Source organism: Antechinus flavipes, chromosome 2 (genome assembly GCF_016432865.1).
Source record: "Antechinus flavipes isolate AdamAnt ecotype Samford, QLD, Australia chromosome 2, AdamAnt_v2, whole genome shotgun sequence".
NCBI classification, from domain to species: domain Eukaryota; kingdom Metazoa; phylum Chordata; class Mammalia; order Dasyuromorphia; family Dasyuridae; genus Antechinus; species Antechinus flavipes.
Window position 1 is genome coordinate 265226718 of NC_067399.1, and position 26130 is coordinate 265252847.

Sequence of the window (26130 nt, forward strand, 5' to 3'; positions counted from 1 at the left end):
TATTATCTTTTAGTTGGTGTGTGTATATATATATATGTATGTATGTATGTGTATGTGTATATATATATTATAAAAAAGTGTTAAAATAGTCAAAAAAAATATTTATTAGAGTGTTCATGAAATACTGAAATGCTAAGGAACACATAGCATAAAAATTATGGAGGAAGGTAGTTTCAACTTAGAAGGGTTTGCTGGGTAAGGTGAGCTGGGTTGGAATGGACTTGGAAGAGTTATGGTATGGTGTGGGCCGAAGATGTCTTGAAATCTGTCGGCACTTTTATGACTTAGGGGATACATTTTACAGAATTATCTGAGGCTCAAATTAAGGACTTGTCCATCATCACATGGTTAGTTCCATGGGTAGAATTTTAATCCAAGCCTTCATAATTCCAAGCCCTGCATTCTATCTACTATAATGCTTCCTGTGACATGAAAGAAGCAAGAATATCCACTCTTAGTTCTGTTAAATATTTGTTAATAGGCCATTTATGGGCCAAAGACCCATGGTACATTTCAACTACTCAGCACTAATGGAGTGACATTGATTAATGTTATGGATATGATCATAGAAAGATGGACTGAGCACTTCCACAGTGTTCTCAACAGACAATGATCTATCAATGCTGAGGCCATCGACCATTTATCTTAGATGTTAATCCTTCCCTGGTTGAAATTCCAACTGAAGAAATTTTGAATGCCCTTACACTCCTGTCATGTAGCAAAACACCTGGTGCTGTTTCTGTTCTAAGTAAAATTTATAAGGGGAAGAGTCCATTCCTTATAAAAACTGGCTGAAGTTTTCAGGGTTATATGACAAAAGGAGGTTATCCCCCAGGAATTCAAGGAGGCCTCTATCTCTATAAAGCTAAAAGTAATAGATGGACCTGTCACATCCTAGTTGGGGGTCTTTTCCTTGTTCTTTCCTGGCAAAATTCTTGCCAGTCTTCCTTAATTGGCTGATCCTTCATCTGGAAGATGATCATCTATCTGAGAGCCAGGTGTGGCTTCAGATAGGGCAGAGTAATAGTCAATATGTTTGCTGTCCAATAATTCTAGGAGAAATGCCAGGGACAGAACAGAGGTCTGTACACAGTATTTGTAGATCTGACCAAGACCTTTTATCTTATCAGTCCTGAGGCCTTATGGCAAATTATGTCAAAATTTGGTTGCCCAGAGAAGTTCATCAGTATTATACATCAAATTCATGAAGGCATGCTTGCCCAGGTTCTGGATGATGGATAATGCTCTTGTACTTTACCAGACACTATGGAGTGAGACAAAATGTTTTCAGCCATGTTATTAAATGCCTTCAGTGAAGACAAACATGACATCAGGGCCAGTTACCCCATTAATGGTAAATTCTTTAACTTGAAAAGGCTACAAACTAAAACTAAAATGGAGGGAGTGTTGGTGCTTGTTTTTTGTTTGTACTTAATGCAGCCTCTGAAGCTGGGATGCAAAAAAAGTATGGATCAATTATCTGCTGCTCATGTTAATTTTAACCTAACAATACCAAGAAAATATAGGTGCTCCATTAGTTGGCACCACACCCTCCATGTGTGGAATCATTATTTTCGGCAAATAGAGAAATTTTGAATACTGTGGATAAGTTTACTTACCTTGGCAGCATACTTTCTATGGAGTTGACAATAAGGTTGATACATGCATTGCCAGAGCTAGCCCAATGTTTGGGAGACAAAAGGAAAGTATGGAAGACAAGAGGTATTAGATTGACTCTGAAGGTCTACAGGTCTGTTGTATTGACCCCATTGTTATATATGCCTATGAAACCTGGACAGTATACTAGTATCGTGCTAAGAAATTGAATGCTTCCATTTGAATTGTCTTAGGGATAATTCTGAAGATCAGGATAAGATACCACAGGCACTGAGGTCCTTTCTTGAAGTAAATTACCAAGTATTCATACTCTCCTGCAGAGAGTGCCACATTGATGGACTGGCTACATTGTTTGAATGTCAATTATATACTTGCCAGATAGACTGTTTTATAGAGAACACATACAGAGCAAGCACTCACATAATGGTCAGAAAAAGCAAAACAAGGACACTCTCAAAGTCTCTCTTAAGAACTTAGAAATTGATGTGTGACATGGGATATCTTGGTGTAGGACGCCACCAAGCATAACATGCTCTCATCAGAGAAGATGTGCTCGTGAGCCAAGCTGGATTGAAATAGCTCAAACAAAATGCAAGATGTGCAAAGTTAGAGAATCCACCCCAAATGTTCACATGGACTATTTGTGCTTGATCTGTGGTTGAGTATTCAGAGTTCATATTGATCTAATCAACCACAGTTGGACACAATGTAATTTGGCTCTAACATAATGATGTCATTCTGGTCTTCTTCAAGGATGAAGCAGAACAACCAGATGTTAGTGCAATGGATAGAGTGCTGAGCTTATAAGTCAGTAAAGTCTGAGTTCAAATTCAGCCTCAGATATTTACTAACTGTGTAACTCAACTTTCCTTTGCCTAACTTTCCTTAAATATAAAGTGGGAGTAATAATATCATCTATCTTGAAGATCAAATGAGACAATAATGGTATATGGTTAGTGCTATATAAATGGTTATTCCCTTCAATTTAATAAGCATTGAGCACCTGCCATATGCAATGTATTGTACTAAGTGCTTGGAATAGACACAAAGAAAACAAAAATAATCCCTTACCTCAAGGAACTTATATTTTATAGGAGTAAAAAAAATATACAAAAATGTAGTAATTATAAGTTTCCTCCACTTGAGTTTATCCTAGTTACAATTTCCAGAATTTGATGTGTTAGGTAGGTCTGAATCTGTGAGGTGATTGGTTTGGGGAATTCCTAATACAGAAGCAGTATGGTATCCCAGTAGATAGAGAACCCATTTTAGGTTCAGAAAGACCTGGAATTAGATTTGACCTCAGACATTAACTATGTGGTCCTGGACAAGTCACTTACTTACTATTTACCTTAGTTTCTTCATCTGTAAAATAGAGAAAATAATAGTACCTATTTCTTGGTGAAGATTAAATGAGATAATATTTGTAAAGCACTTTGCGTATCTTAAAATGCTACATAAATGTTAGTAGTTATTATTCTTGTTATTATCTTTTGCTTCCCCCAAGGCAATGGATATCAGCTATTACTTAAGAGATTTGTCTTGAGCAACATTGTGATTTGTCCCATGGTTTCATAGCCAGTATGTGTCAGAAATAGAACTTGAACCCAAGTTTCCCTTACTCTGAGGTAAGGTCTCATTCTGCTTCCAGGAAAACCTATCTTAAATATCATTGGTTTCACATCCATCTCATCATCATCATTATATCCAGATCAAAATGTTTTAGTTTTATTCAGTTTAGCATTCATTTAAACATATATTGTGTTCAAGATGTGCTAAGTAAAGGGAATTAAAAACAAACACAAAAATTAATAGTTCAGTGTTGTGAGAGAAAGCTCTTGAACTAGAAATCAAGAAATACCGAGTTCATATTTAAGCCTTGACTCTTTTCCTAGCTTCATGACCTTTGGTAAAGAGCTTCTCCAAATTTTTGTTTTTCCATCTTTTAAATGAAGCTCATCATACTTGCACTACTGACACAAGTTATTGTAGAGAAATGAACTATGTAAGTGAATTGTTATTAGAGATATAGTATTGTTCTTTTTCTTGAGAATTTACAATCTAATATATGTACGTATTGTTTAAGCCTTGAAGAGAAATATCTGCAATTCAAAAGAGAGCAAAATAAGTACAAAGGATAAATCTAGGCAAAATCAAAGAAAAATAAGATATGGGAGAGATCACTTTCAATTGAGGGAGAGGGATAGGCTTTATGAAAGGGAGGAAAAAATAAGAGATAGAAGATCTCACCTTCAGTTCATGAAAGGGGAAAGGTAACCCTGAGTTACTGAAAACAGGGAAATTAATACATGCAAAAGGAGTATTCCAAGAATGGAGCAATGGATGAGCCAAAGGACATTGCATTCCCAGCAAGAAATTAGATAGAGGAATTAAGTTTAAAAAAAAAAAAAGTGGGGGTTGGAAAGAAAAGGAAAGTTCAGGATCAAATAGATTAAATCATATAAGTAAGAAAGAAAAAAAAAAAAAAGACAAATAGATTTACTGAGAAAGTTTGACCTTAGGGAAAATTATTTGAGAGTGAAGGTAAACCAGATGATAAGAGATTGAGAGGTCATCAGGGTATCAAGGAATTGAAGGTAGTGAGACTTTCCTAAAGCTTGGCAAGAAATAAGGAACAGAAAAATACTTAAAGAAAACACAGAATAAAGGGAAAGGATCCATCTCCCCTCTCCTGAGATAAAGGATATCTGAGCTTTTTTTTTTTTTTTTTTTTTTTTTTAAATAGATTAGAGCAAATTCCCATAGAGTAGAAGACATTTAAGATGCATGAGAGAGTATGATTGGAGCAAGATTATGGAAGGGATCAGACTGAACTCATAATTAAAGGGTTTAATAGATGGCCTTATTTGCTAATTAGTAAAGGAGATCAAAGATGTCCTGCACTCCTCATAAGTCCTTGATTTCCTTGTCTATATTCTTCTTTTCAGGCCAGAAAAATAAAACATATGAAAGTTTCTGGGCCAGTGAGGAGACCTAGGCCTTTTAAGCTAAGGTTATTCCCAGGTCTCAGTTTGTCTGAGACAACACCCATTCAGTTACTAAGGTTAAGTAATAAATGAGGTCCAATAAAGGGCCTTTTTTACCTACTCAAAAAAAAAAATCTATCTAGGAGGTGGGAGGGGAAGACCCTCAGTGTTTCTGGCCAGAACAGTAACAGTTGCTATTTACACTTACTCTGAGCCCTCAAAATCCAAACCATGATTTAATGAAGGCTTGGGCTAGGACTTAATCTGGGAGAACCAGAGTGATTTGGGTTCAAGGCAAAGCCAAGTAGTTTAGACTTTATCAAAGCCTGATTTAGTGGAGTTCTGTTTCCAAAAATGTATCTTCTTTAGGTTAGATAGAACATCCACATGTAAGTGTGTAATTCCCTGTGTGGAGGAGAAAAGTAAGAATTAGGAAAGATATGAGGGAGAGGAGAAAGGAAGGAGAAAAAGGAGAGAGGAAGAAGGGTAAAAAAGAGAGAGAGGAAGGGAGCGAACAGCATTGCCCAACTGGAACTGGTCAGTTGAGTCCCCAATGGGGCAGCTACTGTTACTCTTAGATTGTTGTTTGGCCTTCATTCTTGAAAAGGACTAATGACATCAGAAAAATGACATAGTCAATAATCATACAGCAATGAGGAAGAAATTAAGTAGAAACAGTATGATTTCAGGATTTCTTCCAGAAACTTTCATTCAGTTTAGAATAGGAATATTTTAGATGATTTGAAAATACCAGGAAAGAAGGAAGGAAGTAAAAAATGAAGTGCCTACTATATGCCAGGCATTTTAATAAGTACTTTACAAATATCTCAATTTAATCCTATGACATAGATGCTATTATTATCTTCATTTTGCAGTTAAGGAAACTGAGATAAATGGAGATTAAATGATTTTCCTAAGATTACACAAGTAATCCAGATTTGAATTCACATTTTCCTCTCTCCAGGTCCAGCTCTTTAGTCACTGTGCTACTTTGAGAAAAAGTCCATAGAATAACAATTTTATTTATATGAGACTTAAGAAATCATCTAATCTAACGTATATCTGAATGAATCTCTGACAGATCTGTAAATTTGACTCTACTTGAAGATTTCCAAAAATGGGAAACCCACTGCTTCCCATTCCATAATCTTTAAATAGAGAGGATGTGGTCTAAAATTTAAAACAAGGATACTTGCATCTGGGAGGATTAGGAAAAGTTTGATGTGTAGAACAGAAGTAGATTATTTGATTGAAAAACCTCTGTAATTGAGACAAAGCAAACTGTAGAACTAGAATAGTTTCAATTCATCTTGATCTTAAACTGATTAATTTGGAATTCTTGTTTCATTTTGAATGAACATAAGACAAAATACTGATGATTTAAAGCTGGGTTTCTCAGTTTTTTATTTGTTTATTTCATGGACCCCTCTGGCAATCCAAAGATTTTTAAACCCCATCTCAAATTTTTAAGTAAATAAAATAAAATGCATTGCAAAGGAAATCAATTATACTAAAATGCAGTCATCCAAATATTTTTAAGAAAGATCATAGGCCCTGGGCTAAGAATCCCTGATTTAAAGGTTAACCTATTAACAGAAAAAGCATCAAGAATTTTGTAAACCAATTTTTCTCTATCTTTTTGACTGCCACAGTAGCCTAAAAATGTCATTTAGTAATTTCCCCCCGTGAATTCAAGTTAACTGAAATCACTCTTCTTTTCCAACTATTTTAAGTTTCTGGAAATTTCATAAAGTGAACTGTATATACCCATTTAGATTATTGCATGATCACTTCTTTGCCTCTTATATTCATATAGCATATGCTATTTTGACACTGGAATAGTACTAAGTCTTTTAATTAATATGTCAGATCTTCATTTTATTGAACTCTTTTTTTTTGTTTATTCTTATCCTCAGGCCCAGTTTGAACTGAGAGTCTTTCATATTAGGGGAGAGCACGCTGTAATAACGGCAAGACTAGAAGAAACCATTGAAAATCTCAAGTGTGAGTTAGAACACCGGTTGAGTGGAGGATGTGAAAAGACAAGAGATGCTTGCATTTCTACAGAAGATGATTATCCACCAAAGACCTTCCGAAATGTCTACATACAGACTGATAGAGAGACATTTTTAAAACCCAGTGAAGATGAAAGCAAAACTATTAAAAGTAACCAAATCGTACCCAAAAAACTGAATATCTCCTCTCTAAATCACATATCTCCTCCAAATGACAACAAAGATATCTCTTCAAGCCTCCAGTCTTCAGAAAATAGCTCATCTGGTCAACAAAAATTATCTCCCCCTCCTGCTCCTCCACTGCCAACAGTGATCCCTCCACCTCCTCCCCTTCCACCAGGACTTGGGCCTCCACTATTGTCATTGCAATCAAGTATTGGACCTCTATCACTTCCTCCTCCACCACCACCCCCTCCTCCTCCTCCATTACCTCTAAGTGCTGGGAGTCCCCTTCCCCCTCCTCCTCCACCCCTTCCTGTTCCACCAGCTCTTCCCTGCACTGGGTTACCACCCCCACCTCCTCCTGCGCCTCCAGGAATCGGACCACCACCACCTCCTCCTCCCTTCTTTGGAGGCAACACATCCTTCAGTCAGATTCCTCGAAAGCCTGCCATTGAACCCAGCTGTCCCATGAAGCCTCTGTACTGGACAAGGATACAAATAAGCGGTGGAAGGTAAGGAAAACTCTAACATGTCTTCTAAAATTTAACATCTGCTTGTAAAATTCCCAAGAGCTCCCATTAATCTTATTCCTCTTAGCCCTATATATCTTGTTTGTATAGTGTAACATTTACCACTGCGTGATTCCTAAGTTCTGTGTGTGTGTATCTTGGTGATGATGGGATACTTTTGGAAGGAATGTCAGTTGAATTTGGCTGCTATTTGGCAGACCTTGACTGGTCTTTTCTTTACGAAATCTTTGATGATGGTGAGCCAAGCAATGATTTTTGAGCAGGCACACCCCTTCCTGCCAGCTTAATAGATCATTTTTAGAGACTGGACTGGGTGTGTCACTGTGGACTAGGAGAGAAAGTAAGAAGACTAATTCTGCAGTAGATACTATGGATTTTTATGATATCTTTTGAAAAAGATTTTAAAAAGGTAGTGGGTTCCATTGTGTTGGAAAACTCACAAATACATATATTCAACTAGAATAATATGTGGTAAAATGAAAAAGGCATTGGGCCTTGAGTCAAGATGGCCTAAATTCAAATCCAATCTGATATTAATTGTGTGATTCTGGATAGGTCTTTTGCCCTATCCAGAGTTTATCTCAGCTTCCTCAATTGTAAAAGAAGCACCTACCTCCCAGGATTATTGTAAGGACCAGGTAAGATAATATAACATGCTTAGCACAGTGCCTTACACATAGTAGATACCTAATAAATGCTTTTTGCCTCTCCTCCTCTCCCCTTCCCTTTATTCCCCTTCTTTCCCTTTCCCTTCACTCTCTTCTTTCTTCTTTTTTCTCTTATAGCAGATGCAAATAAATTTAAATTCTGGGCCAAAGGGTTATGAGAAAATCCAGGATGAATAAGGAAAGACCAGATGATTTTTTTTTTCAGTTAATTTTTTTTATTATAGCTTTTTATTTACAAGATAAATGTATGGGTAATTTTTCATCACTGACCCTTGCAAAACCTTCTGTTCCAACTTTTCCTCTCCTTCCTCCCACTCCCTCCCCTAGATGGCAGGCAGACCAATGCATGTTAAATATATTAAAGTATATGTTAAATACAATATATGTATACATAGCCATACAGTTATTTTTCTGCACAAGAAAAATCAGAAAAATAAGGTAAAAATTAGAAATAAGGTAAAAATAACCCAAGAAGGAAATAAAAAATGTAAGTGGACAAAAACAGAGGGAATTTCGGAAATGCTATATTGTGGTTCACACTTATTTCCCATAGTTCTTTCGCTGGGTTCTCTTCATTATTGATTTGGTTCATCTCATTGTTGAAGAGAGCCATGTCCATCAGAATTGATTATTATATAAGTGGTCAAAGGATATGAACGGGCAATTTTCAGATGATGAAATTGAAACTATTTCTATTCATATAAAAGGGCGTTCCAAATCACTATTGATCAGAAAAATGCAAATTAAGACAACTCTGAAATACCTCTACATACCTGTCAGATTGGCTAAGATGACAGGAAAAGATAATGACAAATGTTGAAGGGGATACGGGAAAACTGGGACACTGATGCATTATTGGTGGAGTTAGGAATGGATCCAACCATTCTGGAGAACAATTTGGAACTATACTCAAAAAGTTATCAAACTGTGCATACCTTTTGATCCAGCAATGTTTCTACTGGGCATATATCCCAAAGAGAGATTGAAGAAGGGAAAGGGACCTGTATGTTCCAAAATGTTTGTGGCAGCCCTCTTTGTAGTGGCAAGAAACTGGAAAATGAATGGATGCCCATCAATTGGAGAATGGTTGGGTAAACTGTAGTATATGAATGTTGTGGAATATTATTGTTCTGTTAAGAAATAACCAGCAGGATGAATATAGAGAGGCTTGGAGAGATTTACATGAACTGATGCTGAATGAAATAAGCAGAACCAGGAGATCATTATACACTTCAACAATAATACCGTATGAGGATGTATTCTGATGGAAGTGGATCTCTTCGACAAAGAGAAGATCTAATTCACTTCCAATTGATCAATGATGGACAGAATCAGCTACACCCAGAGAAGGAACCCTGGGAAATGAATGTGGACTACTTGCATTTTTGTTTTTCTTCCCGGGTTATTTTTACTTTCTGAATCCAATTCTTCTTGTGCAACAAGAGAACTATTCGGTTCTGCACACATATATTGTATCTAGGATATACTATAACATATTTAACATGTATAAGACTGCCTGCCATCTAGGGGAGGGGGTGGAGGGAGGGAAGGAAAAAGTCAGAACAGAAGCAAGTGTAAAGGATAATGTAAAAAATTACCCATGCATATGTTCTGTCAATTAAGAGTTTTAATAAAATAAATTTTAAAAATTTTTTTAAAAGAACAAGTTGGAACTCTTCTTATGATTTCATTAGTATATGGAACTTCCAATGAGAAAATGACCTCTATCAAAGATCAAGATTTACTCTGAAGCTAGTTTTAAACCAGGATATCATTCATTGTGGACTACTTGCATTTTTGTTTTTCTTCCCAACTTATTTTTACCTTCAGAATCCAATTTTTCTTGTGCAACAAGAGAATTGTATGGATACGCACACATATATTGTATATACTTTAACATGTTTTAACATGTATAAAACTGCCTGCCATCTAGGGGAGGGGGTGAGGGAGGGTAGGGAAAAGATGGAACAGAAGTGAGTGCAAGGGACAATGTTGTAAAAATTACCCATGAATATGTACTGTCAATAAAAAGTTATAATTAAAAAAAAAAAAGAATTGATCATCATGTAGTATTGTTGTTAATGATCTCCTGGTCCTGCTCATTTCACTCAGCATCAGTTCATGTAAGTCTCTCCAGGCCTTTCTGAAATCATCCTGCAAGACCAGATGATTTTTAAAGTTAGTTGATTGTAAAATTCTTAAAACTATGTCTATTGTCCCCTTTAGGAAAGGCAGAATGATATGGTGGAAAAATCACTAGTTTGAGAGTCAAGCAAAACTTGTATTCAAATTGTACTTTTGCTTCTTAACTAGTTATGTAATTACATGTGATTCATTTAGCCTTTCTTTGGCATTCAGATTCCCATCTCTAAATTTTAGGCTGCTTATAGTTTTCTCATAAAATTGTAATGAAGATTAAATGAGATAGTACTTATAAAGTATTTTGTAAGTCTTATCAGTTGTTTTTATTACTATTATCCTTTCAAAGAAGTGCTACTTTATGGGTCTAAACAAACATCTTTTTTTGTGTGTATTGTATGAATGATAATATTTAATAACTTAACAATTAATAACAATAATAATTTAGTTATGCAGTAGGTAACAATAATTTCCATTATTCATATAGCACTTTGAGATGTGCAAAGTTTTAGAAATATTTTCACATCTTATCTGCACGATAACCTTTGGAGATCAGTGCTGCTATTACCCCCAGTTTACAAATAAGGAAATAAAGGCAGACAGGTTAAGTGATTTGCCTAGAGCAGGGGACCTCAAACTTTTTAAATAGGGGGCCAGTTCACTGTCCCTCAGACTGTTGAAGGGCTGGACTATAGTAAAAACAAAAACTTTATTTTTGGGGGCCTTTAAATAAAGAAACTTCATAGCCCTGGGTGAGAGGGAAAAGTCCTCAGCTGTTTGCATCTGGCCCGTGGGCTGTAGTTTGAAGACCCCTGGCTAGAGTCACATAGGTAGTGCTTGGGTAAGTCTTTGAATTCTGATCATTTGGATTCCAGGGCTAGTAGTATTCTATCTACTTTGCTACTTAATTACCTTAGTTGACTTGAGTATTAGCATTCATACCAATTTTCACATAGATTTTAAAAGATTACTTCTTTACTTCCAATGAGATTGAGGCTAGTTTAGTCTCTCCATAACTTCCTTCTTCCAGTATTTGCCAGTTCTGTTCTTTGACTACCATCTGTTCTCTATCTACATTTGTTAACAGAACTTGAGCCTGATTATAGGAGATGGACATAATGTTAAGGTTGAAGAGGTCACCATATTTCATCATATAATTGCCACATTTGTGAGGTGATACTTCTCGTGGTCTTCCTCTTTCATAGATTTTTTGCAAATTAAACTAGTGTTAGTCTGCTACCATGAGAATTTATGGGAAAGAATGAACAAGAATTTAACAGGATGGGAATGCAAAGGTCTTGATCTGTTTTGGTAATAGAAGTAACCACACTGATCAAAATCCCAGATCCACTAAAGTATCCACTGCCACATTATCTTGCTCATATTTTCAAGCTAAAACTTGTTGAGTTATAGCCAGCATTAGGGAAAGACATTATTGAATGACAGTCAGTATTCAGTGTATGTTGTTTTTGTTCATATCATGGTATACGGCAAACTATATAATACCCGACACAATCATAGGGACTTCTGGATTACAGCAGAAGGAAAATATAAAGGAATTGAAATGGGAAATGTCTTAAATATAACTAAGCAGGTGAATAGCTTCGTCTTAGCATATCCCACATAGTGTTTGGAGATTAAAAGTCCACCATTAGTAAAGAATGGAAACTAGAGTTTTTAACCTTTCAGTTAAATGTTGAAACAAATACGCCTATGATCCTGAAATAGCCACACCCAAAACATTAGTTCTCCTGGCAGTCCCACCTAAAGTCAAAGTGAAGGCTCCTAGGAAATAACTTTCCAGCACACTTATTTTGAGTGATTTTCATTTATTTGGCATTCTCATATCCAAGTGGAGAAGCACTAAGTGCTAAAAGATTACATCTCAGAGCCATATAATGCAGTTCTCAGATAGTACTTGTTTCCATTCCCTTGTGTGTCTAACCAGTCTTTTTCCACATTCTCTCCCACCTGCTTTCATTATCAGTGGGTAATATTAGAGCCTTGTAACAACACCACTGGGAGAGACAGACTCTGCTTCTGCTACCCAATCTGGGTTAAATACAGGCCAGAGATGATTGTTATCTGCATTTTTTCCTCCTTATGTATTGTACCATTTTGAAAGGGGAAACAATTTAATAATAAAACTCTCATTAGTTCAAAAGAAATCTACTACTTCAGTTTGGAGAAAAACGAACAGCATATGAATATATTTACAAGTCCCAACCAGAGGCATCAGGAGGGGCTGACTCAGTAATAGTTTCAGGCACTGAGCCAGAATGTATGAGGTCTGGGGTAGGGAGTGGGGGACATATCTCTCTGAATAAACTATAAAGTATATTAAACATGGTCACTTTCTCCCTCCTCTGGCTATTTTATGATTTAGATATGGTCCCACTGGACTTTCTTCTCCCTGCTAAAATCCCACCCTCCCCAATTAAGCCAAATAAATTATGGTTTTATGTCATTTGTATTTTATCTTAGATGGACTCTTTGAAAGAGTGAAATGTTTAATAATTAGTAAGCAACCACATTGTACTAAAAACTAAATATGGATATATTCTTTGATAACTGATACCCTAAATAGCAGTATGTATATAATTATACAAAGACACACGTACATTTTTGCATCTACATTCACATTCTACTCTTTTTCTTATTTTGGTTGTTCTTGGAGTTAAAAGGCTTGGTTTTGAATCTTGGCTCTGCTACTTAGTACTTTTGTGATCTTAGGCAAGTCATTTAATCTCTCCATTCCATGGTTTCCTTGTTTTAAAATGAGAAAGTTGGACTAAATGGATATTCATATCCTCTCCAATTCTAAAACTGTGATCCTAAATGATACCCATTTTTGAGCAGTAGAGAAATCCTCTCTCAACCCACCTGATTTGCTTTCTAAATATTTACAGTTAATAAAGCAAACTTTTTTTTAAATGACTACTTTCAGCAACAGTTGTAATAATGTATGATTTGTCCCATTTTTTATTAAAACAATAGTAACTTATCTTTATATACTACTTTAAGGTTTATAAAGCACTCATATGTATTATCTCATTGTATCCTCACAATAATTCTTAGAAATACTGATATTATCCTCACTTTACAGAGGAGGGAATTGAGCTTCAGAAAGCTGGTGATCTGCGTCAGGTTCATATAGCTGGTATATATTAGAAGCAAGTCTTCTATGAGTACAAATATAGCACAGCCCTCTGCCTCATTCTTCAGTTTGATGGGTTCATATGACCTTATGGTAGATATTCTATGGATTTTTCCATAGATATAATATTTTCTGTTTTCTAAATAAAGAATTCCTCTAATCCAGTTCACGGCTGAATAAGAAATACTTCCACAGAGACCTTTACAAGTGACATCTCTCTAAGCAGCCCACTTTTAGACAACTCCAAGTTAGGATGTTTTCCCCTTCCATGGAGCTGTTGTTCAGGCATTTCAGTCATATTCAATTCTTCTTGACCCCATTTGGCGATTTCTTGACAAAAATACTGGAATGATTTGTCATTTCTTTCTCTAGCTTATTTTACAGGTGAGGAACTGAGACAAACAGGGTGAAGTTATTGGACTTCAGGGGGGACCTCCAAAATTTTGGATTTTTAGACCAGTATTAACAAGGTGTCCCCAAAGAATTTGCAGGTTCAAATCCATCTCCAAGTCAAGGGGCAAAATTTATTATAATTGTAATGCCAATTAAAGCAGGCTAAATTCCAAAAGAAGTTTTAGAGTCAGGAGGAAGAAGGTAAATATATAGGAAAAAGTAAGAAAAACCAGGCACTTCATTTCACTGCTATGCTAATTTTGTGGCTTAGAAAGAGAGTTGAGGAGTTGTTGGTTCTAACTTTGTGTATAGGTTCAGTGCCCATAGTTAAAGGGATGGGTGGACCTTGTGGAGGTATGTTTGTTAGGCTTGAACAGCACTAGATCAAGTGGCAGGCACCCAGTCTTGTTCTGTGCCTCATTAGTTCCAGAAACCATCTTATCACTGGCTCCGACAGCTAGCAGTCTTTTGGGCTCAGCCTCCTGACCATAGAAAGTAAATTAAGGCAAAGTAGCCTAAAGGAAGAAATACATCCTTCTAAACTATACCATTCCCAATGTCAAGTAGCTTTGGGGTTATTCTTAAGGGCTGTACCATCCCAAAGTGACTAGCCCAGGATCACTCATTTATTAAATGTCTGAGGCCCGATTTGAACTTGGGAAGTATCACCTCCCTGACTTCTGACCTGGTACTCTATAGGGCTCCTAACTGCCCTCTATTGAGCTAGTATTGAGTGATTAGGTGGCATAGTAGATAAGATGCTAGGCTTAGTATCAGACACACCTAAGATCACATATTGCTTCATATGCTACATCAGCTATATGTACAAAAGTACATCATACTTTTTTTAGCCTTAATTTCCTCATCTTCCTCATGTTTTAAAGATCAAATGAATTAACGAGTTTAAAGTGCTTTGCACATGTTGCCATTGTGACATAAATCCTAGCTAATCACCATTAATATAAAGATGACCATTCTTTCTACATATTTTTCCCTACTTCTTCCCACTGGGCATAAGCATTGTTGTTCAGTCATGTCTGATTTTTTTGTTTGTTTGTTTTTGTTTTTGTTTTGTTTTTTGTTTTTTGGCAAAGAACTGGTGTGGTTTATCATTTTCTTCTCCTGCTCATTTTACAGATGGGGAAACTGAGGCAAACAGGGTGTGTGACCTGCCAGAGGCCAATTTGACTCAGGAAGATGAGTTTTTATACACTGTGCCACCCAGATTCCCCTGGGCAAAAGCACAGCATTTGGTTGAATAGTTTTGGAAGGTTGTCCTTCATATACTTGAATCCTGTCTTCTTACTATTGGGTTTGGCTCAGTGTTGGAAAACAGCAGTCTGATGATTGAAATACTTTGTTTAATTTGTGAAGCAATAGCTGTTGAATGTTCCTGAGAGATATTTATTTGAAGCTTTAATTGGCAACCTGTAGACAGCAGTGGCTACTGATAGAGCACAAGAAGGTCTGAGGCAAGCCACTTAAATGACTGCTTCAGTTTTCCTTATCTGTAAAGTAGGAATGATAAATTTACATCCACTTTACAAGGTTGTGAGGAAAGATAAGATAAAGTACTTTCTAAACCATAAAACATTCTATAAATACTTGCTGTTGTTATTATATAAAATCCAAATGAAATTGCTGGACTTGTAACCAGTCTTTTGAGCAAAATCTTTGTTTTTATTTTTTTATTTTTCTTAAATTTTGTAGTGGTAGGTTGCAAATCTCCATAGAAATGCAGAGAAGGAAGGTTTGCTCATTTAACCTCACCAATCTGATGACAGAATCCTTAGTCATTTTTTAAAATGAACTTTGCCAAATCCATCACTTTGACTGCTTTCAAAAGGCATCCAACTTTTAAGAATGTATATTTGCTTTATTATCTACCCAGTGTTCTGTTAGATCTTTTGACCTTCTCCCTAAGCCAGCCTGTTGGAATGTAAAAAATATGTCCCCAAAAATGTTATTTGTTTAAAAAAAAATTAGAAAAAGATCTCATTGTTTCATAATTTCATTGATTTCAATTTGCTACTTCACTTGCTTTTTTTTTTTTTTTTTAAAGCCATAGTACTACTCCAACTCTATGGGATTCTTTAGAAGAACCTGATATACAAGACCCCAGTGAATTTGAGTATTTATTCTCCAAGGATACCATTCAACAAAAGAAAAAGCCTTTGTCAGAATCCTATGAGAAGAAAACCAAAGTCAAAAAGGTACTGAGTAATTATAATAATAGTCATTGTATCTGTCCTCATATATGAGAATTCATTATATGCTGATTTGCTTACTTCTCTTTTCAGATAATATTAGAAAAAATTTTCTTTAGTTCTTCAAAAATGCATTTAAATTTAATAAGAACAAACCTGGAGAAAATAGTATTCTCTTCTCCCATTCCTTCTCCCTTTCCCTTTCTCTCCTTTCCTCCTGTTTTCCCTTCCTTTCTCCTAAGTAATGGTATATTTTCTATTAACAAAAAGATTGAATGTTAAATATATTGTTATTACTCTTGTAGGAATTTTAGTTCCATTTTGCTAGCTTTCTTTAAGAAATTTGATAAAAGCCCACATGATTTAAGTAAAAGAAACTGAGGACTAAGAATCAAGGGATGTGGATTCAATTTTTCTATTTCCCATGTGATTTTAAATAATTCACCTGTACTATCTAGACTTTAGTTTCTTCATCTGTAATAATAATAAATAGCTAATTTGTCCATTTCAGAGCACTTCAGAAATGGAAGGAGCCTTAGCTGTCACCTATTCCAGCCCATACTGGAGAGCAATTATAGAATTTTTTTTTTTCAAACTCTAATTGAAAACCTTTAAGGAGAAATAGCCTACTACCTCCGCCTACTACCTCCAAAGATCCCCTACATGATTTTGGGATAGTTGAAGTTGTTAGGATTTTTTTTCCCCCTGAACTAAAATCTCAATTTACCTTTCTGAAGCTTGCCCCTGTTTTTCCTAGTTGGTTCTGCCCCTAGGATCAAACATAAGATGTTTAATCCCATTTTCACAAGACAGCTTTTCAAATGTTTGAAGAGAGCTGAATTTGTTGTGCTTGTTTTTTCTACCACTGCTACTCTCCCCCTTCAGCGCGCCCACACACACACACACACACATATTCTTCTGACAATTTGATGAGTATGTCATTTAGACTTTTATCTAAGTTCTGGATATATACTTTTAAAAAACCAAGCTGGGTCAAGTACAGAACCCAGGGGATTCATAGAAGACCTCTTACCAACTTGATGTAGAACCAGTTCCAAAAACCATCTTGCCCCTTTCTTTCCAAACTTTCCAGAAGATTAATATCAGATACTTTATCAAATGTTCTGCTAAAATCTAGGTAAAATAGACCTACAATATTCACCTGATCTGACTGTCCAGAAAAACAAAATTTAATTTGGCATCAAAACCTGTGCTTGGTAGAGTTGTACTAACTCTTTATAAACACAGCTTTATTCACTATCTTATTCATGAATCATCCCAAAATTTTCCTAGAAATCAAAGTGTGACCCACTGATCTAAAGTTGATTTTCATTCATTTCCTCTCTTGTTTTCCATGATTGTATTTTTTTTTATTCTGAACTTAAAAAATTACCACTAACAAAGTAGAGCAGATGAAAATTGTACATGAAACAATGAATTTCTATTATACTCAAATTGCTTTTCCTTCTAATTATATAACTTCAACATGTTACTTTCAAAAATGTCCTGCTTATCTATTTCCTTCACTTCTGAGCATTAAAATATATGTATATATAATGTGTTTCAATGATTTTTATACACACACACACACACACACATGCACTCACACTTACTACTCACTTATACATATATAATTTCTCTAAGTCTGCTTTCCCTTGTGGGTAAAATAAGAGAGTTAGGTACTCCCTATCCCAGCAAGTTTGTTTTCCTTTGTTCTTCCTTCCTTCCTTCCTTCCTTTCTTTCTCTTCCCTTTGCTTCCCTTCCCTTTTCCCTTTCTCTTGACACTCTTGCCTCAGTTCTGACCCTTCTTCATCTTGGAAAAACAAAAAAAAAGGGGGGGGGGAGGAACAGAATCCTTACTATATATATATATATATATAGTATATATATATATATTATATATATATATATATATATAATATATATATATATATATATATATATATATGTATTTTTTTTTAATCAAGCAAACTAAATTCACACGTTGGCCATGTCTGAAAATGCATATCTTATTCTGCTCTTTAAGACCATTTTGTCTCTTTCAGAAGGTAGATAACAAGCTTCATCACTTAATCTTCTGAGGTAGAAGTTCGTCATTTCACTGGTGAAATTTCTTAAATCTTTTTTTTTATAGTGTTGTTCTGATTATATAAATAGTTGTCCTATTTTTTCTGCCTATTTCACTTTCCATCATAACAGAATTCAGAGGATTGGTGAAGTAATACATAGGAAAATGCTTAAAAGAGTATACAATTGCAAAACAACGTTGTGATGATCATTATATTATCATCATCCTAGATCATCATTTGCCCTTAAATCATTCATTGGAGTCTGAGAGACTGGTCTAGGACCCAACTGAATCGAAATCTTCCTGCCTCAGACACTACCAGCTGTGTCACCCTGAGCCAGTCACTGAACCTTTCCCTCCCTTTCCTCATCTATAAAACAGTTAGCAACGGCATCTTCCTCCAAGCTTGTTGTATCAAATAATACGTGTAAAGTATTGTGCAAACCTTAAACTAAAACATGAATGCTATCTGTCATATGACATGCTTTTGCTATTGCTCAGGCTTGTCTGATCCTTGGCATTAGCATGCCAATACTGTCCATAGAAGTTTTTTGGTCAGAGATAAAGTAGTGGTTTGCCATTTCCTTCTTCAGTGGATTAAGGCAAACAGAGGTTAAAAAGCATCTCAGATTGGATTGGAACTCTGGTCTTCCATATTTATAAATATGGAGATATAAATCCCTTTTGTGTAGATTCATCCAGGGCCTATGATGTAATTATACTTGAGCATTTTTCTTTCATCAAAAAATTCTAATTTTCCCATTAAGGAGCATGATTTGAAAATATGCAATATAATATATAATATGCAATATAAATATCTTCCTGGGTCTTATGTATGTTTTCTATTTGAGATAGTTTAAAAGATATTTCTTGCCTATTGAGGTAATGTTTTTTCACAACAAAGCAAGGATCAATACTCTCTTTCTTTAGGAAGTTTTCTTTGTCTATACTCTAAAACCACACTTATACTCCAAAAACACACTTATTAGTTCTTAAATATTATGGAAAATCTTCCTTGTGTGAGATGTGGGTATAGATCAAAATAGTGCTTTATTGACTAAGATAGCAATCTGTCTAAGCCTTCTCATCCTCCATGAATTCTTCACCTCTTTCTTCCATAAATTTTCCCTATGCTTAACTTTCTCTTTAGCTGTGATCTTAAATCATATCATTTATCTGAGCCTAATTTCCCTCTTGGGTAAAATGAAAAAGTTAACCTAGATACTATCTGATACTTCCCTGAAAGCCTGTGGGAAGATATGATAAATGCTCACTTTCTCTATTTGTTTCTTTTAGGTTTTCTATTTTAGTATCCCCACAGGGTTTACCTATCCAATGCAATATTGTGTAGCTATAAAGCTCATTAATGTTTGGTGAACAAATGAAATACAACAATTTTGAAAACTTTCAAGGTAAAACCCCCAAGCTAAAAGCTCTTGGCCCTCACTTATCTCTTAATGGTTTGCTTATTTAACTAAGTGTTCTAAACTAGGGCTATTTGAATTTAGAGAGTGCTTAAGTAATCTGTCAGTTTTAAAACAAAATAAACTTTCAGGCTCCTACTTTCCTTAAAGCTGCTTGATCTTTATGCCCTGTGAGGATATCACTTATCTAGTGTTTGTGAGGATGGGTTCCAGAGTTTTGTTTTTTCCTGGGGGTAGGAGGAGCGGCTGCTGGGAGGGAACGGGACTCTGCACACCTGAAAAAGGGACTAAAGCTTTTAAATTTTGAGAATTGTTAACATTCTAGGTCTTTAACTCCTCTAGGGCAGAAAATCTTTTTTCTTTTGAATCTCTAACCCTAGCACCAAATTTTGCATATAGTAGGCAATTAATAAATGGTTGTAGATTGACAAATCATAGGAATTCAGCTAATTTGATTTGCTTGGAAATCAGATCTTTGGAATGACTGATATTGGCTATACTTGTTAATTCACTTAGTGCCAACTAAGTACCTGATGAAGTGGTGACATAATTCTTACTCTGCTGGGTACTTAACTTGCATGTAGAAGTTGCAGATATATTTCATCCTCATGTTTCTCTCAGGGAAAGCTTCTTACTCCATTCCTATAACCAAGTATAGTGAATTTGAAGGAAGAAGTTTAGGAAAGCTACCTAAGAAAATTCTCAGGGAACCTAATTTGAATCCAGAAAAAGTAGCCTCTTACAAGCCCAGATTTTAAACCAGAAGGAACCTCAAAGGCCATCTAATCCAGTCCCCATATAGAGATAAGGAAACTGAGATTCACAGAATGGGTTTGTGATTTGCCCACAGAGTCACACAGATAGTTAGCATCAAAAGGGTGTTTGAATCAGGTCTTTTGACTCTAGAAGCTATTATTCTTTTCAAGGTGCCTCTTATTTTTGCTTTATGTTTATGTCACATCACTCTATTTTGGTTCTGCAAAATAATGTTCGATGCTCTGGGTTTTCAGTAAATCTTATAGCGTACCTTAGCATTGAGATTTTCGGTTTACTTAGTTTTAAGCCAGAAAGTATAAAAGAAAAATTCTCTTTCCATTTGTTTCTAGAATTCCAACAAGCCATATCTCTAATGTTAACCTCTTACCCGGACTATTGCGATGCCTTTCTCCTGTCTTTCTCTGTTTTTCTTTTCTTCATCTTATCTCTTTCTCACACAGTTTGTGAACTGATGTCCCTAAAGTATGAGCTAAAGCAAGTCACATCCTTGCTAAAGAAGCTTTGTGAATCCACTTTGTCATTAAGATAAAAACTTCTATGATTTAAGGGTCTAGTTTGTAGTCGTATTTATATTGGCATATAAACCCTTCTTAACTTGGCTGTAGTCTATTTCTGCAGATTGATTTCATATTGTATGCAAAATTTCCTCTCCTCTCTTCCCCATTCCCTGCCTCTGTTATATAGCAAAGGATACCCCCTCCATGTCTAGAATTTTCTTTTACATATAAGTTTTTGAAACTCCTAACTCTCCTTAGATTCATATCATGACCATATTTCAAAAGACCTTTTTTGATTACCCTCTTTATTAGCTCATATATTGTTCAGTAGTTTTCCGTCATATTTGACTCTTCATGACCCCTTTTGGGGTTTTTCTGGCAAAAAATACAGGAATGGTTTGCCATTTCCTTCAGCACATTTTATAGATGAAGAAACTGAGTCAGATAGAATGAAGTGACTTGCCCCAGTATCACACAGTTGGCAGTGTCTGAGACCAGGTTTGAATTCAGGAAGATGAGTCTTCCTGACTCCTGTTCCAGGGCTCTGCATCACCTAGCTGCTATCAGTGTTTATAGCCCAGATAATCTCTGAACATGTATTCCTAAGTAAAATAGAAGTACATTACATGGAGAATATATATTCAATTTGGTTTTATATCTGAGAAGTCAAAAACAATGTTGGTTGGTTGATTTATTAAGTTTGATCCCTTGGTTCTTTTTTAAAATGAAAAGATTTGGGTGGTGTGTGTGTGTGTGTGTGTGTGTGTGTGTGTGTGTGTGTGTGTTTTAATGATTGTTTCCATTCCAGGAGTTTAAATTCTAAATTTGCCACTTACTACAATATGATCTTGGCAAGTCATTTTATATCCATGGGCCCCCAGTTTCCACACCTATAAAAAGAGGGGACTAAATGATCTCTAAGCTTCCTTCTAACTCTAGGATACTGCATAACTTTTAGCAATATTTTATCCCTTGTTTAGTTAAAAAAATTTTTTAGTCATATTTTTGCAAGGTTCCATGTCTCACCATAAAAAAAATGATGTGACCTTTTATATTTAGGCATTGTATCTATTTTCAGCTTATTTTGGTATATGATGCAAGAGGTTAGTACGACTCTAAATTTTGCCATTTACCCTAGTAATTGTTGTTAATGTCAACAAAGGTGTATTCAGACCTGAAAAAAATGATAGAAAAATTGAATAATGAAAATCACTTCATGAACTGTGACTTTTTATTTTTAAACCCCAAAGTTAGACTTCTCTCTGATAATCAGTGTGACTTCTTCCCTCTCACCTCATCTCACCCCATAGCATGACTTAAGATTATGGTTTATAATCACTAAACTGACTGGCATTAACTTAGACTTATAAGGCAGAAACCTGTCATATACTACTCACATCGTACCCTAATCAACAACATCGTTTTCCAAGTTTATTCCCTTGGTGATCCTTGTAAATGTGAAGCTTCCTTACCTTATTCTAGTTTATAAATTTCTCCCTGGGTTCTATGGGCAACTTTTGAAGATCCAGTTTATTTTTTTAAATTTATTTTTCTTATTATAGCTTTTTATTTAGAAGTCATATGCATGGATAATTTTACAGCATTGATAATTGCCAAATCTTTTGTTCCAATTTTTCCCCTTCTTCTCCCCACTCCCTCCCCCAGATGGCAGGTTGACCAATACATGTTAAATATGTTAAAGTATAAATTAAATAGAATATAAATATAGATGTCCAAACAGTTATTTTGCTGTACAAAAAGAATTAAACTTTGAAATAATGTACTATTAGCCTGTGAAGGAAATCAAAAATGCAGTCAGGCAAAAATAGAGGGATTGGGAATTCTATGTAATAGTTCATAGTCATCTCCCAGAGTTCTTTCGCTGGGCATAGCTGGTTCAATTCATTACTGCTCTATTGGAACTGATTTGGTTCATCTCATTGTTGAAGAGGGTCACGCCCATTAGAATTGATCATCATATAGTATTGTTATTGCAGTATATAATGATCTCTGGTCCTGCTCATTTCACTCAGCATCAGTTCATGTAAGTCTTTCCAAGCCTCTCCGTCTTCATCCTGTTGGTCATTTCTTACAGAACAATAATATTCCATAACATTCATATACCACAATTTACCCAGCCATTCTCCAATTGATGGGCATCCACTCAGTTTCCAGTTTCTGGCCACTGCAAAGAGGGCTGCCACAAACATTGAAGATCCAGTTTAAAACAAAACTTACGGAAGCCTTTCAATTTAGTCTTATCTGGCAACAAATAACTTTAAAAGCTAATTTGTACTTTTATCCATTCATATTTTATTTGATTTCATAATTTGTCAGGAGTTGAAAATATACTGATCTCTTCAAGCTGATGCAATTTGACTATAAGTGATCCTCATTCTGAGTCTTTTGCAGGCTGTCCCAGTAATATAACTACACTGGTACTCGAAAAAGAGGTAACTTTAATAAGGATACTCCTTACCTCCCTAAAACCACAAGAGGGCATCTTAGAATGTATAGACAAATAGGCTTTCTCTGTTCTAGTCACACCAGAGAAGAGGATTCTAAAAAGACGGGACAGCTCTTTAACAGCCTACCCAGTCCTATTAAGTACCTGTATTATTGACTGTGAGCCCAAACAGACCATATTACTAACCCCAGCCACACCCCAGCCAATTGGACCCAGCTAGAAGAGAAATTGTTAAGCAGTTCAGCCCTAGTGGGTTGAATGAACAATAAAGTCCACATGAGGTAGATCTTGTCTTGAATGACTGGAGTTTTCTTGCTTTTTTCTTCAGTTTGTCAATCTCTAGAGTGATGGGTAAATGTATGATAATTTGGATATCATAATGGTAGACAAAAGACTTATTTAATTTATAAGTATCGAATAAATCACATCTCTCCTAATGATATTTCCTATTTTCTTGGCTCCTACCCTGTATCTCTCAAGTTTGCCCCCTCCTGGTTTAGTATACATGTTAGGAAAATTTTGAAGTCTTGCCTGTCTCTCTCCCTAGACAGACTACCTATATTTATAGCTTTCCAAACTAGGCCTATTTCCATTGACGTGCCATGGGCTGGAGCCATCCAGATGGGATGATGATGACTCATTATGCCAGAGACTTCTCCAGTGACAGAGACAACCATAGTCTCTGTTTTTCAGCCAAATGGGTTGGAGAATATGATAGGAATAAAATATGGGAACAGACATCATAGAGCTCCAAATCCCAATAAAGGTACTTAATAACTTGGGGGCTTACTTTTCAGCTGTACTGGTTTCTATGCTTATTCCTAGGTGTAGTCGTGGATATAAGATGTGAACATTTCAAAAGCACATACAAATTCTTCAGAGCAAATAATGACAAAGACACAAATATCTCTGTAATTCAGGTGCACATACACATACATTCACATAGATTAAAAAAAAATTCTAGCAAAATAGCATAATGATAGACACATTAAGGGCTCTGAATAAAATAGTAGTTGGCTAAATCACCATACACAAACAAATGTAACCTATCAAAGAAAAGAAACCAGAAATACCACCATTTAACTGAGAATAAGCCAAAAGTAAAGATACAGTTACCTTTTCATACATTCTTAGAAATAACCAGGTGTTTGTTCTAAATAGCATATTAATAGTAAATAGTAAAATTAAAATCACATACAAATCAGGATTTAATTATGTTGACTCTATATGGGATAGTAGATTGAGAGTGAGCCTTGGAGTAAGGAAGGATTTGGGACTAATCCTACCCTAAAATGTACAGGACATCCCAAAAATCTCAGTACAGTTTTAAGTGCCTAAAGCTTCAAACTAACGGAGGACTAGTTGAGAGACCTCTCAAAGTATCAGAAAATTCTCTCAAACTATAAATTGCAATTAGTTGTAGACTTGCATTGACAGAAATTTCTTTACTCTAAATTATTCCATACATTGTGAAAAGTCATTTACAGCTACAGACCAAAAAAAAACAAAAACAAAACTAATAGACAGCTTTACATCTAGAGTGTATTTTATATAGAAAAATATTCTAGATTCTGTGATAAAATCAGTAGTTTCCCAGCTGTATTGTAACATCAAGTTCTTGGCAGCACAGGTAAATTTGATTAGTTTATAAAAAAGCAAATCTTATATTTAGCTTTCATATCAAGATAAAAGGCATATTACCACAAGGCACATCTTGAATTACACCCACTGTGAATCCCCTTTTATTTTCAGAATTTCAAATTTGGTATTTAATTGGGAGGATTTAATTTATTCCTTTTCTACCTTTTTTACTTGCATGCTCAATTCATTGATCATCTATTTTATTCAAGTAAGCATTTTTCCCTAAGAATTGCTTTGGCTGGATCCCGTAAATTTTGGTATGTTATCTCATTACTGTCATTTTCTTGGATGAAATTATCAATTGTTCCTATGATCTGTTGTTTCACTCACTTATTCTTTAGAATTAGATTATTTAGTTTCCAATTAATTTTTGGTCTATTTTCCCCTGATCCTTTATTACATGTAATTTTTATTATATCACGATTTGAAAAAGTTGCATTTACTATTTCTGCCTTTTTGCATTTGATTTTGAGGGGGTTTATGCCCTAACACATAGTCATTTTTTGTGTAGGTTCTATGTACTGTCAAGAAAAAAAGTATATTCCTTTCTTTCTTCATTCAATTTTTTCCAAGAGTTTATCATACCTAACTTTTCTAAACTCCTTTTTACCTCCTTAACTTCTTTCTTGTTTATTTTGTTGGCTCGGTTTATCTAGTTCTGATAGAGCAAGATTGAGAACCTCCATTAGTATAGTTTTGCTGTCTATTTCTTCTTGCAACTCTTAACTTCTCCTCCAGGGAATTCGGATACTATACTACTTGGTGCATATATGTTTAATATTAATATTATTTCATTATGTATGGTACCCTTTAGCAAGATATAATTTCTTTCCTTATCTCTTAATTAGATCTATTTTTGCTTTTGCTTGATCTGAGATCAGGATCACTACCCCTGCTTTTTTTTTTTTTTAACTTCATCTGAAGCATAATAGATTCTACTCCAGCCTTTTACCTTTACTCTGTATGTGCCTCTTTGCTTCATATGTGTTAATCCAGTTTGCTATCCCCTTCTGTTTTATGGGAGAGTTCATCACATTCACATTCACAGTTAAAATTACTAATTCTATATTTTTTACCATCCTGTTTTTCCCAAGTTATACTTTTCTGTTGGAATCCTTACTAACTGCTAAGTAATTAGAGTTGATCTAATCTTACAAGAAGATGTTTTGGGCAGAACCTGAAACAAGGTACTAAGTAGAACTACCCATAATCCCTCTCTCTGGAAGGAGCATAAATAGGCCAATGGGCCAGTCGGAGAGTCCTAGAGAGTGAAGACGCTACAAGTCGAGATTTCTCCGGGAATGACATGAAGAGTTGGAGCTGGCTGGAGGCTGAAGAAAACAGAGGCAGAGGCTGAAGGACCAGACCTTTGGATTTGGT

General features: G+C 35.4%; 1 protein-coding gene across 2 annotated transcripts in view; it reads left to right on the forward strand.

Annotated features, from left to right (window-relative positions):
• The window catches only part of LOC127549190 (formin-like), a 344725-nt gene that overhangs the window by 116211 nt on the left and 202384 nt on the right, over positions 1-26130 (forward strand). For both annotated transcript variants that reach the window (XM_051977020.1, XM_051977021.1), the window contains 2 exons: positions 6521-7293; positions 15731-15881. In XM_051977020.1, coding sequence (XP_051832980.1) covers positions 6521-7293; positions 15731-15881 — 924 coding nt within the window. The remainder of the gene's footprint in view (positions 1-6520; positions 7294-15730; positions 15882-26130) is intronic.